Raw genomic sequence first — 16,909 nt, 5'->3', positions numbered from 1 at the left:
TGCATCTCTGAAAGTTGGCATTGCTTGTAATACACAAACATGCTGGTCTTTAGCCATTTCCCTAGTTGATTAGCACTGAATATGTAAGTGGTGATTTCTCCCTTTGCAGAATTTCCACCCTAGCATTCCACAGGCAGGGCCCCCATCAACATAGTCTTTTTGGACAGCCTTAAATTGTAATTGAGTAGAGTAGGGCTTATTGTTAAAATTTTGGATTAACAACTTAAATACATTGAAAAATGAAAATTGTTCCCCATATAAATAAGCTCATTGTTGTAAATAGCTACTTTTCTATAGGAATGAAGGATAAAACTTTTTTTGTGTGTTTGTATTACAGTACTAAGGATTAAACACAGGGCCTCACACGTAATATTGTAGGCAAGTGCTCTATAACTGAGCTGCATCCCAAACCTTAAACAAACCACCTATTAATTTTAATTTCAGAGATTCATTTGGGGGTTGAATCTGACCCAAGTTTAACTTGATTGCTATCCTTTTGTTGTTGTTGTTGTTTTAAATATTTATTTTTTAGTTGTAGTTGGAAACAATACCTTTATTTCACTTATTTATTCTTATGTGGTGCTGAGGATCGAACCCAGGGTCTCGCACATGCAAGGCAAGCGCTCTACCACTGAGCCACAACCACAGCCCCTAACTTGACTGCTATCTTTTATTAATATGTTAGGTGCCCCATGAAAACTATGGAAAGTGCATGGTATAATTTCTCATATATTCTTCCCAGCTGTTCAACTCAAATGGAGGATATCTGAGAAGAGAACATCCTCCACCCAATGCAACCCCCACCCCCAGCCCTGACTCCCAGCCTGACCATACACTAACCACTTGTTGGAGTAAAATGATCATTGGCAAGGATGGGGAATCATGTTGGCCTTGTTTCTATCTCTACATTTTGCTCCATTATCAGTGAAAGCCCCCAAGTTTTAAAGACCCCTTCTGTTCTTCTGCCTTTCTCTCTTTCAGGTTTTTTTTAAATAAACCCAATCTAAGGCAGTAATAAAAAAAATAATAATAATAAAAAAGACAAATCCTACTATAATTTTATAAGCTAATAATGCTTGTAGAATATTAAAAACTGATATCATGGCATCTTTACAATTTATTGAGTATTACTAGTGAGTGAGTAAATGATGGAATTGAATAATAGTGAGAAAAGTCTTGGGGGTAGGAATGTGGGTGGATATCATTTTTGGTGTCTTTTTTAAGTCATTTGCTCTACAGTTCTATGTGGGAATGAGATTTAGGTCATGAGGTCTCATGCTCCCTTTGAATAAACACAAAATGATCTATTCTGCTCACCTCTCTACTCATGTATCCATAGGTTCAGCATCTGGGGTGGTTAGACTCAAGTTGGTATCAAGTGAAATCACTTTGACCTTGGGAAAGTGTTTCAATTTTCTGCTTCAGCAGCTCATATGTAAAGTTGGTACTTGCCTCATAAAGGTAGTTGTGAGTGTAGTTTCTTAGTATTGTGCCTAGTATGCAGTAAATGCTCAGCTATCATAATAAATGCTCAATAATTTTGAGTTACCATAGTCACTATCATTAATCTTATTATTGTTTTTATTTTGATCCACTGGTGTTAAGAACCTCCCTAACTTACAATATACTTAGGTACTAAGAATACTTGGGCTGGAAATGTCGCTCAGTGGTAAGAGTGCTTGCCTAGAGTGCATGAGGTCTTGGGTTCAATCTCCAGTACTAAAGGAAAAAAAGAGGGGCTGGGGATGTGGCTCAGTGGTAGAGCGCTTGCCTTGCACATGCAAGGTCCCGGGTTCAGTCCCTGGTTTGATCCTCAGCCACCACGTAAAAATAAATAAATAAAATAAAGTGATTGTGTACAACTACAAGAAATAAATAAATTTTTTTTTTTTAAAAAAAAGAATACTTGAACTTGATTATCTGTAGACCACCAGTTAACAAGGTAACATTAAGCTTATTTTCTGTAATTTATATTTTTAATAATATAAAAACATTTTTGTTTCCTATATTGCATATGATTTTTAAATTACCTATTTTCCCCTTTCCCTATTTCAGAGTCACTGATTAAAATTATTTCTAAATTTGGTATAATAGTATATTCAGTAATAAATACTAAACTCATCATGTCTTTTACTGTATTTTTTTAATAGACTGTTTAATTATTACCCTTTCCCATTCCTCTGTGAAAGATAAGCTGTTCTTATTCAGAGAGCTGCTTTGAGAGCTTGGTTTTGTCTAGGTTGCATTGCTGTAATTGCTATAAAGCCGTGAAGTTTTCTTTGGTAGGGTGGTTGTTATGCTGCTATTGCATCTCCTTTCAGTTATCACTTTATTTAATACCTGAACTTCACAACACTTGCACATGAGTCAGTAAATTAGAAGGATTTTTCATATTTATTCATCATCAAGTACTTGTAATTGTGATTCTCTGTATTAAAAAAAAAAAACCATTGGTTGTAGCCATAAGACTTGAATGAGCTTTGTTTTATTTGAAAACTGAATGTAAGAAAATATCCACAGGTGTCTAATCATATAAAAGAAATCTATTAATGTGAAAGTTTGACTGTTCCTATGAGGTTGATCTTGTTTGAAACAGAAAAACTCATTTTCAAGGAAGCATCTTTGGGATATTAAATGTTTTTGATAATAATGTAATCTTTGAGTTAATAAAATCTGAAATATATGAATTTAGGTAGAAATTACATATTTTTGGAAACTCTTTAATTTTTAAAAATTTTCCTTATTTGTACTTTTCTAAACTTGTCAATTTCCTTGGAATGAGATGTAAAATTTTATCCCTGAATGGATAAAATTCACATTGTCAATAACAATTGTGTTCCATGACATAAAGAAGAAATTTCTCTGGTCTCTACTACTTTACGGATAGTCAAATTAGTTTTTTTTTTTTTATTTAAGATTTCTCATGAAGTATTAATACTTTCTGTAATCTAGAATAAATTATTCATAGCTTTTTGTATATAGCCATTTGGTGCTCATATTTTCAAAGTACATTTAAGTCAATATGGATCATATAAGAAAATTGCATCCTCTGCCCTTATATTTTAGCTGCTCTAACAACTCTGAAAACAGCCTTGGATTTGAAGCAGATTCCTTCTAGATTGTCAGTGACCCGCCTTATCCAGGCATTTGCCTTGAAGGGTGACATACAAAGCATAGAAGCAATTCAGAAGATGGTAAATGGACTTGACTCAATTGGACTCTCCAACATGGTTTTCATCAATAACATTGCTCTGGCACAAATAAAGAAGTAAGTACTTTCAAACTTTCTTGAATTATCTCTACTGCCTTTAAGAACTTTTTTAGACCTTTGGAAACCATATTGGAAATTTCAGTGCTGATTATTGTTGCTGATTATTTCCTATTATAAATAATCATATATTGAAAAAAAGTGTTTTATCTTTAAATTAAAACTAAGAATAAACAACAGTTATCAGATTCATAAAATTTACTCTACAGCTGCTAACTTTTCTAATTTTATATAGATGTGCATGCCAGGCCTCTTGTTGTCAAAACACTTCTTTACACAAGTGAAAATGACTTCATTCATTTGTCAACAATGCTTGAGAGTGATACTCTGCTAGCATATTGTGAAACAAGACCCAGCAAGCTTGTTAGAAATATATATTTCTAGAGCTGGAGGTGCACCTCAGGGGTGGACTAGGCGCTTAGTGTGCACAAGGCCTTGTGTTCCATCTCCAACACTAAAAAGAGAAAAAAAAATCATTTCTATACTCTTCACCTATCCACCCCTTCAAGACACACACCCACAAGAAGGGGAAGTACTTAGATATGATTCTCTTACCACCATCTCGAGAGTCCTTGATGAGAATTACCACTATAGAATTATGTAAGGACTTTTTTTTTAATTGACCTAACTAGCAAAGTACTTTGTTCAAATTAAAGATTCATAGGGATAATTATGGAATTGACATTCTTACTGCCTTTTGGGGAAAATGTTCTTTAGTAGTTAACCTTATGTACATTTCATAACATGTGATGTTAAAATATATGTTTTTGCTGGAGTTTTTCCTTCCCCATTTCTTTGAGCAAAAACAGTTGTATTTTATTAAGTTAGAAGATCAAGGAAATTATTCAAGGAACAGTTGGATGAATTTTTTTAAAGTTACCATATAAACAGTTTTATAAAATACAGAGATTATATTTTTAGACACTATTAACTGGAACCTATGAGACAAATATATTGTAACAGGATATTTGTTTTTAGTCAGTGAGGTGTTTTTTTGTTTGTTTGTGGTGCTGGGTCCTTGTGCACACAAGGCAAGCACCCTACCAACTGAGCTATACCCCAACCCAAGTTATATATATATATATTTTTAATTTTTGTAGTTGTAGGTGAACAGAATGTCTTTGTTTATTTTTATATGGTGCTTAGGATCAAATCCAGTGCCTCACACATGCAAGGCAAATGCTCTGCCACTGAGCTACAACCCCAGCCCCCAAGTTCTATTTTTTAAAGTATTAATTTCAACATAAGATTGATTATTTGAAGTGCCTTATCATAAAATTATCAAATGTAGACCACCTTAACCACAAAAATAGCGTATATTTTCTCATAATTTGCTTAATAAGACCATATAGTTAATTTTTTTTCTAAGAATTTTAGTATTTTCCAAATGTATAGTGCTCAAGAATAGGAAATTTATAGATATGAAAATATACCTTTTGAAGACATGGTCAGCATCTTTAAAAATCTTGAGATGCCATATATTGTCTTTACCTCATATAGTAGTGACCAGTTGTGGGTTATAAAGTGAAAATTAGAGCAGTTAAACTTAAATTTTCATTATACAGCCAAAGAGCTATAAAATCAAATATTTAAGAAAGTTATCCTAATTAATTCTTCTATAGTTGATCTTGTCTCTAGAGCAGAATTTTAAAATAAGCGACTATTTTTTAACTACTGTGAAGTAAAATATGTAACTACTACAGCATGAACCTCTCGGTGATTGCCTTTGGTATCAAATCATGATTGAATTTAACTTGCATGTGGTTTATGAAATCTGTTTAATTGTAAATGTATTTCCTTTTGTTTCCTAAAGTGTTTGCATGAGCTGATCTAAAAGTAAGTTCTTGTGCTGATACTGACTGCAATATTAATACAAAAGCAAATGTTTCTTTTCAATTTGTTTTGCTTCCTTTTACAGCAATAACATAGATGTTGCCATAGAAAACATTGAAAATATGCTTACTTCAGGGAATCAAACCATAGAACCTCAGTACTTTGGCTTGGCATATTTATTCAGAAAGGTAATAGAGGAGCAGATAGAACCAGCAGTTGAAAAGTGTAAGTTGGTTGTTTTTGTGAACGAATTCAGAAGCACTTTTTCTCCAGTAAAACTGGACCAAATATCTTTGGATGAGTCATACCCCTGTTTTAACAAGATTTTTCTTACCTGTTTTCCAGTAAGCATCATGGCAGAGAGATTGGCCAATCAGTTTGCAGTTTATAAACCTGTCACCGATCTTTTCCTTCAGCTCATGGGTTCGGGCAAGGTGGATGACGCCAGAGCTCTCCTACAGGTAATGACTCATGGAGCCGGTGAGGCTTGCAGCTTGTGAGAAGTGAACTGAAGTCACTAGATGTGTGTATGGAGGAATACTGGAAACAAACTGTGGTGCTGCTAAAACATTTGAATTCATTGTGAATCAAGGTTGCATGACAAGGAGGTGGATCGTAGGTTGTAGGTTGCTGATTTGAAAACTAGGAATATCCGTATAATTAAAAGAAGGTTTGGGATGGGAAAGATGGGTTTTGCTGAAATTATTTAAAGACAAATGTTTCTGTGCAGATAGGTGATGCAAAACGTCCATTCCTTTGATCTCTCATTTTAATTTCTCTAATGCTCTAAATACTGTGCATCACCATGGCAACACAGTTTGCAAACAAAAAGTAGGAAATGTTTGCTTTTCAAGTACAGCTTCTCACTTGAATACTCAAACATTCTTAGTGCCTTATTCAAGGTTTATTAAGAGTTGAATTTGCTTTCTATTCACTTGTGTGTCACAGACACATTAAATGACAAATGCAGGTCTCTGTGGCCCACACTCTCAGTTAAATTAGCAATCTTCAGGGAAGGAGACAACTGCATTCATGCCACTTTAACTGCACTAAATATAAAGCTGCGCCAAGTGCGACAGAACTGTGGGTGATCAGAGCTGCCACTGGCAGTGTACACAAACAGGCACCGCTGGGGAGCCCTTCCCAGCAGGTGGCAGTCAAACAGCCACCGTGATCCCGCCAGCGGCTGTGTTTGTGTAGACTCCCTGTGTCAGATTGAGGCCTGGAACCAATTTCTGATAGTAAATAGTATTATATTCACTTACATTGTTACCAGCTGCAAGATATCTTAAGTCGGAGATAGAGAAGGTAAAAACTGTACCCATTTGCTTGAAGCTCCAGTTTTGATCTTTAAAGTCCATCTAGCCTGACAGTACAGCCAAGCCATTTTGAAAAGAAATGCCTGCAAAAATTTTTCTCCAGTTTAACAGTTGAATAAAAAAATGAAATTGGTGCTGCCTCTAGGGCTTTTGCTTTTGTTTCTGAACAGAGAGGAATTCTGATTAGCTTGGTTTGGCTCTTTTACTCTCGCCCCCCTTTTTTTTGAAAAGGCAATTTATGATAGGTAGGGATTTTATAAAGAATCTTCTCATTATTTTAGCGTGCTGCAATTAGTGTTTAAAGGTCTATCTTGAAAGGAATATACTCTATGCTTTGTCTTCATGTTTATGTATCTAAACACCTACTTCATAAATATCTAATCAAAGTGATGGTATTCCTTCAACTTAACACATTCTTGTGATTGTGTTAGAAAATGGCACTTGGTACCTCCTCTGCCATCTTATTCTGAGCTATAACCTTCATGTCCCTTTACAGAGGCCACAGTCGACAGGGCTAGAGACAGCCAGGCTGTGGCCTGCTGCCCTCAGAGTTCCCTTTACCCTCGGCAGCCTCACCTGGCAGGGGCTCCTGAAATGGCTGAGTGTTGATGTGGCAGCAGCGTCTTCATTGGCATCCCCTCAATAGACTGAGGTTCCAGATGATAAGCCCTTACCCTTCCTTTACCTGCTTGTCAAACAATAAAAGAGTATTCGTGCTTTAGCGAAGAACACTTTATTCACAGATGTCGAAAACATTGGTGTATAATGTAAATGTTCCATGTGTCCCCAAAAGTTCTTTTTATACTATTCGTTTTAATATTGACAGTGTTTTAAAGCTTTGGAAGAGCAATGTGCTTTGAGAAACTTAAAAGAATGACATCTATGATGAGTGTAAACTAAAATATTGTCTTGCCATATTTGATTTGACTATAGCATCTAAGATTGGATAGACACTTGATTTATCTGGTCTGTCATATAAACTTTTTTTTTGAGTTTAACTTTTGTCTCTTTTTCAAGCACTGGCTGTCTATTGCAATGAAAGCCTTTTATAAAATAGAGAGATTGAAATCAGTCCTTTTGTATGCGTAAGTGTAGGTAATTATACTTTAAAGAGAACTTGCTTTGTACATTTTAATTTTTATAAAGAAACGAGCAGTTATCTCCCTGACACCTTATTAAATGTATAATTAACCTTATGATCCCTAGCTCACTTGTGAATGCTTGGCAGTATAATTGGAGAGGAATAGTGTTTCTTTTTTTCCTCTTTCTTTGCAGTCCTAAACCTTGTTCTGTGGTTGTTGAAGCATTAGTTTAATTTTTCCCTTTTCTTTTTAAACAAACTTTATACTTCCAGTGCCAAGGACAGCTTTCGCCAAAGCTTGGCATAACTTGCACTTGTTTTCTTTTTTCTCACCTTAAAAAAAAAATGGTCAACTATGAGGCCTTCCTCGTGGTAATGATATACTACTGTATTATTGTGAACTTTCTTAATTGGAAATATTCACCTTGATCTGCTTGTTTATCAAAAACCTGCACTTACTGAATAATGTTTTAATTTTCAGAGATGTGGAGCAATTGCTGAACAAACCTCAATTTTGTCACTATTCTGTATCAGGAGTTCTCAGAAACCAGGAAAGGTACTGTGATTTACTTGTTAACAAATCAGTGATGCTGTAAGACAGTCTTCCTCATAGTTTAACATAAAAGCTTGTTGGTTCAGGATCTTACCTAAAAATATCTTCAAGACTGAAGACTTTCCCTGCCTGTATTTACTAATTCTTTAGGATGTCGATACAGAGTTGGTCCTGACTCCTTAGTTGTGCTGGAAATGAAAAACAAGTTCATGCAGTGAATTCTTTGTTCTTGTAGTTGTGCATGGAGAGCTCAAGAAAGGACTGTTAGGAATGGAAGATAAAAATTGTATTGCTTAGGTCTCCTTGGTACATTTAATAATGCAGAAGCACTGCCAAGTGAGGCTGACGTCAGCAGTGCCTGTATCAGGTGGCTCTCCTGACCATTTATCAGGTATAAACTACCAGGTCCATGTGCCATTGGCTTTAAAATTCATGTGGTCTCCCAAATTAATGTTCCCTTTGGTAGTTACCTTATTTACACTGTGAAAGGGGTGTGTGTAAGTGTTACAGAATCAAAATACTTTTTTTGCGGGGGCAGGGAGGGTACCAGGGATTGAACCCAGGGGTGCTTAACACAAACCTCAGCCTCTGAGCCCCTGGGATTAGAGGTGATCACCACCACACCTGGCTCAAAATTTATTTATTTATTTGTTTATGTATGTATGTAGTTGGCCACAATGCCTTTATTTTTATTTATTTTTATGTGGTGCTGAGGATTGAACCCGGGGCCTCACACATGCTAGGCAAACACTCTACTACTGAGCCACAACTTCAGCCCTCAAAATTTATTTAAAAAAAAAAAATGGACACAATACCTTTATTTTAATTTATTTTTATGTGATGCTGAGGGTAGAACCTAGTGCCTCACATGTGCTAGGCAAATACTCTACTACTGAGCCACAACCCCAGCCCCTCAATTATATTTTTAATGTTAAAGGGAAAATAAAATAAAAGTCTAGTTTTTAAAATTTGCATCTAAAAATGTGTTGAGTACCACGAGCCCCATTCTTAGTTTATTTTGGTATTTGTTGGTGTTTCAAAGCTAGACGAGGAGGTCTAGTTTTCCTTCTGTTTTTAAATTATTTATTTATTTATTTATTTATTTTGTAGATGGACTAATGCCTTTATTTTATTTGTTTCATTCTTATGTGGTGCTGAGGATCGAACCCAGTACCACTCACATGCTAGGCAAGTGCTCTGCCCCTGAGCTACAGCCCCAGCCCCCTAGTTTTCCTTCTTTTCTACACACTTTCCCCAAGTACACACACTTTTTAAAAACTTCATTTAATTTCACTTTTTAACTCTGGCTCATGTATTTATATACCATAAACAAATTATAGAAAATATTTAGTTATGCCCCTCTTTTCCTTTTAAAGAAATTCCTTTCAAACTTTTAAAATTTGTTATTAAAAAAGTATAAAAATCTGGGCTGAGGGTGTGTCTCAGTAGTAGAGCACATACTTGGCGCACACAAGGCCCTGGGTTTAATCCCCAGCACCACAAAACAGCAATAAGAAAAAGTGTAAGAATCTAAAAAGCACTTGTTAGTCCACATGTGGGACTGGGCCAAATTAAGAAGCCCAGAAGAAATGCAGGTCTAGGTGTGGATTGACTAAAAAAACATGCAAAAGGAATACTGTATCAGAAAATCTAAATGCCAACCAGTTACACTGTCCATCTGTTTGAAGTAGAATGGTTAATCCAATTTAACCTCTGGTAAGGTGGAAACAGGGCATAAACTTATGTAAAGTCAGCAGCATTGGAGTGCATCTAGAAGTGCTAGTAGTTGGCTTTTCTTTGGGGTGGGGCAGGTCTGGATTTTCTACAGGAAATAAATAATATTTAGTTGAGGCTACATTCTCCTCCATCGGATCAAATAAAAATTCCAGTGAGACCCCAGTAGTGTTCTCTTCATGTAGCAGTGGAGAAAACTTCAGAAGATTTGACTAAATTCTTCACATTTCATCAAAGTTACAGCTGTTATCTCTTCCACACTTGAGATCTTATAACTTTTTGATACAGTTAATAAACAGTCTTCAGATGTTAAAAATATTACATTGAGATAGATAATATTATATTTAGATATTTTAGAAAATATAAAAGTGTAAGTGGAATTCCATTAACTTTTGAAAAATGATGGTTTGTTTTGGCTGTAAATTATCAAATCAACATCAAATGTTGAGATAGAAGGGGAAATAGTCCATTAAATTGAGTCAGAAGTTTTGTTGTAATTATTGTATAGATTTTCTGATACAGTATTGATATATCAGTGGTCCTACTGATTACACTGTTCTTTTGAATTTGTGATAATGTTACCTGTATTTAATTTCATAGGCACCAGTTCTGACGTCTTTATTAGAATTGATTCCTGAATTAAGTGAAAAGGAGGAAGCATACTCTTCTACCATGAAAAGCTATGGTAATAAAATCTAATCATATAATTTTAATATTTGTAGCATAGTAAATAAGTCTTCAGCTCAAAGGCAGTACTCCTAGAAATCAGGTAATTACTGATGATATAAGTCATTTGCTAGCTCTGGAATTTTTTTAATATATATATATTTTTTAGTTGTAGATGGACACTATACCTTCATTTTTATTTATTTTTATGTGGTGCTGAGGATTGAATCCAGCGCCTCGCACATGATAGGCATGTGCTCTACCACTGAGCCACAACCCAGCCCCTATGTTTTTAAACTGTAAGAATATGAAACTATTCATATAACTTTAACAGAGTATCAGCATGTTCAGAGCAGCCCACATATATTGAGTTAGATCCCAGGTTCCTGGAGAGACCTGGAAATTCACTTGTACTTACATATTAGAAACAGGTCAGTCTCCCCTGATCCCTACACCTGGAAAGGGAGCATGAGGAGGTCTAAATTTGAGACAGTCTCTTGCATTGTCTTCTTGCTCCTTTAGTACCCCTCCACCTGCCTACCTGTTCTTTTGAAGTAACAGACCCCTTAGCTAAACAGCAGCCCGAGGTTTACCTGAAGTCCTGGTTGAAATTTCAGTCTTTTAACCAGATTGTTCCCTTGTTGCCAGATAATCATGTGAACGGGAACCAGTCTAAGGTTCCCTCGCTAATGAAGATAAATGTTAGCATTTCTAAATCATGATTACCTTTTCATCTGCCACCTACTGGTTTGTTCATTGGAGACTTGGAATAAAGAAAGAATTGCTTTGTTGACTTTCTTTTTGTCAGGGCAACCGAACCAACAAGCTGAATTAGTAAACTGGGTTCTCTTGTTTTTCCATCCTTATGAGGGAACATGCTATGTTTCAAAATAGAGCTATAATCACAAACCTTGAATTTCCAGAAATTAACATGAAATAGTGTCAAATGTATGAAACAGTTTTATTTGTTACTACTAAATTAATCTATATATTTTTTTAGTTGTAGATGGACACATCTAAACAGGCAAAGGAAAGGAAAACACTAGTTTTCTTTAAGCAGCTTCCTAGAGAGGAGCTGGAGCTCTGTCAGCAGTAGGGAAAGGACATGGGCCTTTGGAGAGGAAACAGGGGATTTACACAGGAGGGATTTACATGGAGGAAATTGACTTCATCCAAACTTAGAGGATCTGGTCCAATTGAGTGCTGGGGAGCCGTTTATCCTCATTCTCTTTTGGGAGAGCCATGGATTGATCAAAACACTTTTCACATCCTATTTATAATTGAGAACTTACAATCTGTGGCCATTTTAATTATCTCGGGTCTTCAGAATAGTGTAATAACCAAAGCACCTGATACCATTAATGTTATTCTAAAGGCCTTTAAATAAGTTCACGTTTGTCCTTTTCCTTCTTCACAGTGAGCATTGCTGGCAGAGTAGGGGAAGAGCAGTGAGGAAGCTCGGAGTTGGTGGGAATAGCAGGTGGCAACCTGCTGAAGGTGTTCATTTGATAGAGGGATCCCAGAATCCCCAGTGGCAGAGTGTTCTGGTGCAAAGGGAACACTTTTTACCTATGACTAACAACTTTTTTTTTTTCCTTTAACTTGGTTAGTCTTGGACAAAGATGTTGCATCAGCTAAAGCACTCTATGAACGTTTGACTGCAAAGAACATAAAGTTGAATGATCTGTTTCTAAAACGTTATGCGGTTTTGCTGAAGCATGCTGGAGAACCTGTCCCTTTCACTGAGCCCCCTGTGAGTATTTCTTAATTAAGGGGAGAAAATACCTCTACAGATTTATGTATGCCTCATAAGAATGTGTTTAAAAAAAAAAAATGTTGAATACTTTACATGAGGATTAGTTCTCTGTGAAGAACCCCTGAGGGAGGGCTCCAGGGAATGAGCAATGGCTTTGGTGGGGGTCGGTGCAAAGCCCTCTGGCTCTGAGGTTTAGGTAGAGATCTGCCCAGACCTTCCCTGTGGCCTGGGCTTATCATATGTTCCTGGGCAGTTCTCTCATCATTTGTATTTAAAGTAGAATTTAATGGCTAGTATTTCATTAGCCAGGCCTGTTATTGCCACTGTTATAAGTTTCTTTTAAGTTTTTTATTTTTTTTATTTAGTAAATTTGGTTTTCTCTATTTCTACATATACAGAATTCCATTTTGTGAGATCATTGAACTGAAAGTCACCTCACTATATTTATTTTAAACACTTTAACCCTCCCTGCCCAGGTATAAATAAATACCTGCAGACATAGGCCTGTGCATGCAGAGGCTCCTGGTGCTGACTTTAACTCTGAACTTATCTTTTAATAAAAAAGGAAGATGCACCAAAGCTTCAGAGACCAGTTGGCCATAGGCCTGATGACCATGGGCTGGGCAGTCTTGGCCACCACAAAGGCAGTGCTTGTGACTCTCAAGTTCAGTACCATCAGTTCTTGCTGTTAACTTTGTCAGTAATTCTTCTCCCTTTTTTTCTCCGTAACAGGAAAGCTTTGAATTTTATATAAAGCAGCTAAAGGAATCAAAGGAAACCCCTTCATGAAATGAACAGTCACTGCTTTGTTTTGTGTGTATTTGTGATCCTGTGTCTAAATGTTATTTTTAAGATGTACTTGACAGGAAAAAATAAATAAATGAAAAATTACTTTGTTTATGTATCTTTTATTGTAATGTATGATGGTCAGCACCTTATTGACAATAACTGAGTACACTTTGTTGCTAGTCCTTTTTAATTTTCGGTGTACAATATAAATCTATTTTCTTTTAAGGCTTCTTGGGTATGAAGTCATAATTTTTCAGGGATCTTTTCTCATTTGACTCCAGTTACTCCGCTCTATTAAATTTATTATTTTCATAAAAATATTATTCTTTTATTGAAGTCTTGTTTATTAGTATTTATCTGAAAGATTTGAATAAAATGCTCAGTGAGCCTCTTAATGCTTAAAATTCTAGTATATAACAATAGCTTATTTATATGTTAAGTCGAGTCATCAAATCTTGAATTTGCCATTGCTCAGTGAGAAGCAGAGACCCTCGATTGTTCTTGGTCAGGATTCTGTCTGCCAGTGCCTGGTGGCTACTTGTCATACTTTCTTGCCATGTCCCACAGTGATTTCTATGAGCTTCTATTCATAAAAGCCCCTAATATTGGGTCTTGCACATGATTTTTCATGAAGTAGAGCTATGCATTTGTTTTTGTTTTGGTTTCAGGACTTTGTCAGTACAAGCTGAACCCTTCACCAGGCTCATTATTTAGCTCATGTGCTGTAAATAATGTGAAAAAGTAAAATCTTGGTCTAATCAAATTTATCCCCATGTCAGGTCTCTTCCTTGTGAGGACATGAGAACTACATTGTGAGTAGTTACTTTAAAAAAAAAAAAAAAAAACACTTAAGATAGGCAGTGTCAAGAAAGTTTAGCAGTACTAACATAAGTGAGACCTAAGTAGAAGTCTTGGTCAGTGCTAGGTCCCAGCCTGGGGTTTCCTCTGCACATGGAATTGTTTGATTTGGCCAGAGCCTCACTCTGAGCACTTGTCCCTAGGATGACTCCACTAAAACAGGTGTTACTTTTTGCAGTCATGCTACCCCCAAAGTATTTGAGCTAAGTGTTACTGATATGCATTAAACTGTGTCTCCAAGTAAGACATAACCTTGGGACTTCAGAGTTGTCTTTGGGGATGTGAACTATAATCTCATTTGTATGAAGTGAGTAAAATTCAGATATGATGTAAGTGTAGTAATTATATGTCCTCCTGGTCTTATGAGTGCTTTCTAAATATCTCATAGCTACATTGAAATAAATAGGCCAATTATAGCAGCACAATTTTCTCTCAAATTATAAGAAAACAGCTAATTCTGAAAAGTAAACATGTCATTGTAAATTTTTAGGAAGTATAGTATTTTGTATATAATTATATGTTCAACTATTGGAAACTAATATAATTTAAATGTGAATTGCTTTGAATAAAGGGTATTCCAACTATCTGTGAACTGCTTTATTTTTATGTTATCAATAGCTGCATAACTGTTTAACCATTTCAGAGGACTTCAGCCTTAAAATTTGAAATTAAAAGTTGTATGGTGACTTGTTATGGCCAGAATTTCCTAGATGAGTGGCTTGTAGTTGCTCTGTGCAGAATCAGCAAAGTCACTGCCTGTCTCTTTTAAGGGCTTGCAGACATTTGAGATCTCTGAGAAACAAAAATGGCAAGACTTAGGAGATAGTCTTGTGCAAAGTGTAGAGCATCTCACATTTTCATAGATGGTGGAGATCCACTCCACACCGAGGGTCTTCAGCACCTTCAGCCTTTTCAGGAATGCCCACCGGGGTCTCTAGCAAGATCACCTCTGCTGCCTTCTCCAGCCCCTTGTCCTTAGCTAGCATTTTAACTGTTCCCTCTCTGGGGCTCTGATGGCCATTTGAGCAGAACATGTATCACACAGGTCCCCTTCTAGATTGTGAACTCTCTGAGAACTGGTTCTTCATCCCATGCTCTGTGTATGCTCAGACTTTGCACAGACTGACTTGTGGCCTCTATGTGGATGACACTGAGCACCTAGCCCCTCTTGCCTGATTTTCATGGTGAGAAAATGGGCTTAAAGAAGTGAATTTGCAGACTCTCAGCAGGAAATTTCATGGCTAGGTACTTTTTACATTTACTAGCCAGGCATGGTGACACAAGCCTATGGGTCCCTGCTACTCCAGAGGCAGAGGTGGAAAGATCACATGAGCCCACAAGTTTGAGACCAGCCTGGGCAATAGTGAGACCCAGTGTGAAAATTAAAAAATTATTTACTTTCTATGAGAAACTGAAGGCTTGCCATTTAAATTCAGTTAAAAATCCAGTTAACAGTCAAATTGGAATCTAAAGTGTAAGAATATTCCATAAAAAAACGTCTATTGCATAAATACAAGTGTGCCCAGTTTCTGGATATCTTGCACTGTAAGGATGTTTTCTTCCATTTAACCCAATACTCAGTGCCTGGCATAATTGTCAACTTTACGATTCCAGTCAATTATTATGCTTTTTTATATTGCAAATTATTCTTTCTGGTTCCATTTATTTCTTGTCTGAATGAGTGTACTCTGCACACTTTTTCTCATGTCTTTGAGCACAGTTTTAATATTTGTCTTTCTGAAAAAAACAATATTTGCAGAATTTCTGTGAGGGAAAGCCACATTCCTCAAATCTGGTGGACCTAATAGCAGCAGGGGGTACAAAATCACGGTAATTTATTGCTTTGCTGTTGTACAATCACGCACAGGAGTGTTTCCATTAGAAATGTATCCTGCTTTCAGTCCCAAAGACTTTACAAAGCCCACATTATGCAGCCTTAGTACAAATAAAGGAAATGGCTGCATTAGCAAATCCAAAATAGGCACTTATCTTTTCCTTTTTTGCATAAAGAAAGGAAATATCAGATCCACATAAAGTGAAAGCGTTTAACCAACTCCAGACTTCCTACTACCCCCACACGTTTGTTTGGACAATGGCTGACTGCTGGGATGGATCCATCCTTAGTTCTCTGCAGGAGTTTCTTCCCTGACCTGGCCTCTGGGCATGCACTTGCTGAAATTCTCTTCGTTCTATTTTTCTCTCCCAGAACATGAGCTCTGCAGACCTACCAGTTTCCACAGAGCCTGGCGCTGATGAATACATCAGTGTGCCCAAAGCCACGTGTTTCTCTTTGCCAAGTCACATGCTTCTGGAGACCTGGTTTGTGTGTATCACAGGGCTTCTTCCCTCGTGCCTGTCTCCGCAAAGGACTCAGATCTCACCTTTCGTCAACTACATGTTGACATTTTCAACAGGGCCAAATAATCATGTGAAACAACCAAAATAAACCTTTTATAAGCTGATTAATCATCTTGGCCCCCCTCCTTTTGAGAGGAGGGGGCCTCTCAACTGTGTGACCAAAGTCAAAGCACCTCATTCTGAGCCCAAGCACAGTGCAAGGATTCTGCAATGGTGGAATTAACAGAAATAGAGCCTTCCTGTTAGCAAGGAGCAGTAAAGCTTTTTAGCAGCTTGGGAAAGCAAGAATACTTTTTTACAGAAAGACAAATATAAATGTGAGCACCGTTACCTAGCAAGCAGAGAAGTGTTATTGAGTTAGTGTTTAAAAATCTCAACCTGCTGCTAACATTATTGTTTTAATTATTAGCTGCTAACACCACACTGCTGCTGTTTCCAGCTCCCAGCAGAAAACGGGCTGTGCTCCATCTACCTGCCTGCCTCCCCTGTTCGAACTGCCTCAGGCAGGGACCAGGTGACACAGACACAGGCTACTGCTCCACACCCAGGCTCACCCCGCGGTGCCAGGGATAGGCCTACACATTCTAAGCTGCCTTCAGCCTCTATCCAGGCCACTTTAATTGAAGAGCCAATCAAATATAAATGACTGGTGACTTAAGATTCGAATTATCTAGTTGAGCCTACTTGCAATATG

At 36.8% G+C, this 16,909-nt stretch overlaps 1 protein-coding gene across 1 annotated transcript in view; it reads left to right on the top strand.

Annotated features, from left to right (window-relative positions):
* Positions 1-14,421, top strand: part of Lrpprc (leucine rich pentatricopeptide repeat containing) — a 108,180-nt gene extending 93,759 nt beyond the window's left edge. Inside the window, exons 32-38 of the mRNA XM_026385701.2 lie at positions 3,067-3,268; positions 5,187-5,326; positions 5,447-5,562; positions 7,983-8,057; positions 10,389-10,473; positions 12,065-12,207; positions 12,943-14,421. Of these exons, the coding sequence (XP_026241486.2) occupies positions 3,067-3,268; positions 5,187-5,326; positions 5,447-5,562; positions 7,983-8,057; positions 10,389-10,473; positions 12,065-12,207; positions 12,943-12,999 (818 nt within the window). The 3' untranslated portion in view covers positions 13,000-14,421. The remainder of the gene's footprint in view (positions 1-3,066; positions 3,269-5,186; positions 5,327-5,446; positions 5,563-7,982; positions 8,058-10,388; positions 10,474-12,064; positions 12,208-12,942) is intronic.
* Positions 14,422-16,909: the final 2,488 nt, after the last annotated feature.

The sequence above is a fragment of the Urocitellus parryii genome, chromosome 12 (genome assembly GCF_045843805.1).
Source record: "Urocitellus parryii isolate mUroPar1 chromosome 12, mUroPar1.hap1, whole genome shotgun sequence".
Taxonomy (NCBI): domain Eukaryota; kingdom Metazoa; phylum Chordata; class Mammalia; order Rodentia; family Sciuridae; genus Urocitellus; species Urocitellus parryii.
This window is presented reverse-complemented; position numbering and strand designations above follow the sequence as displayed.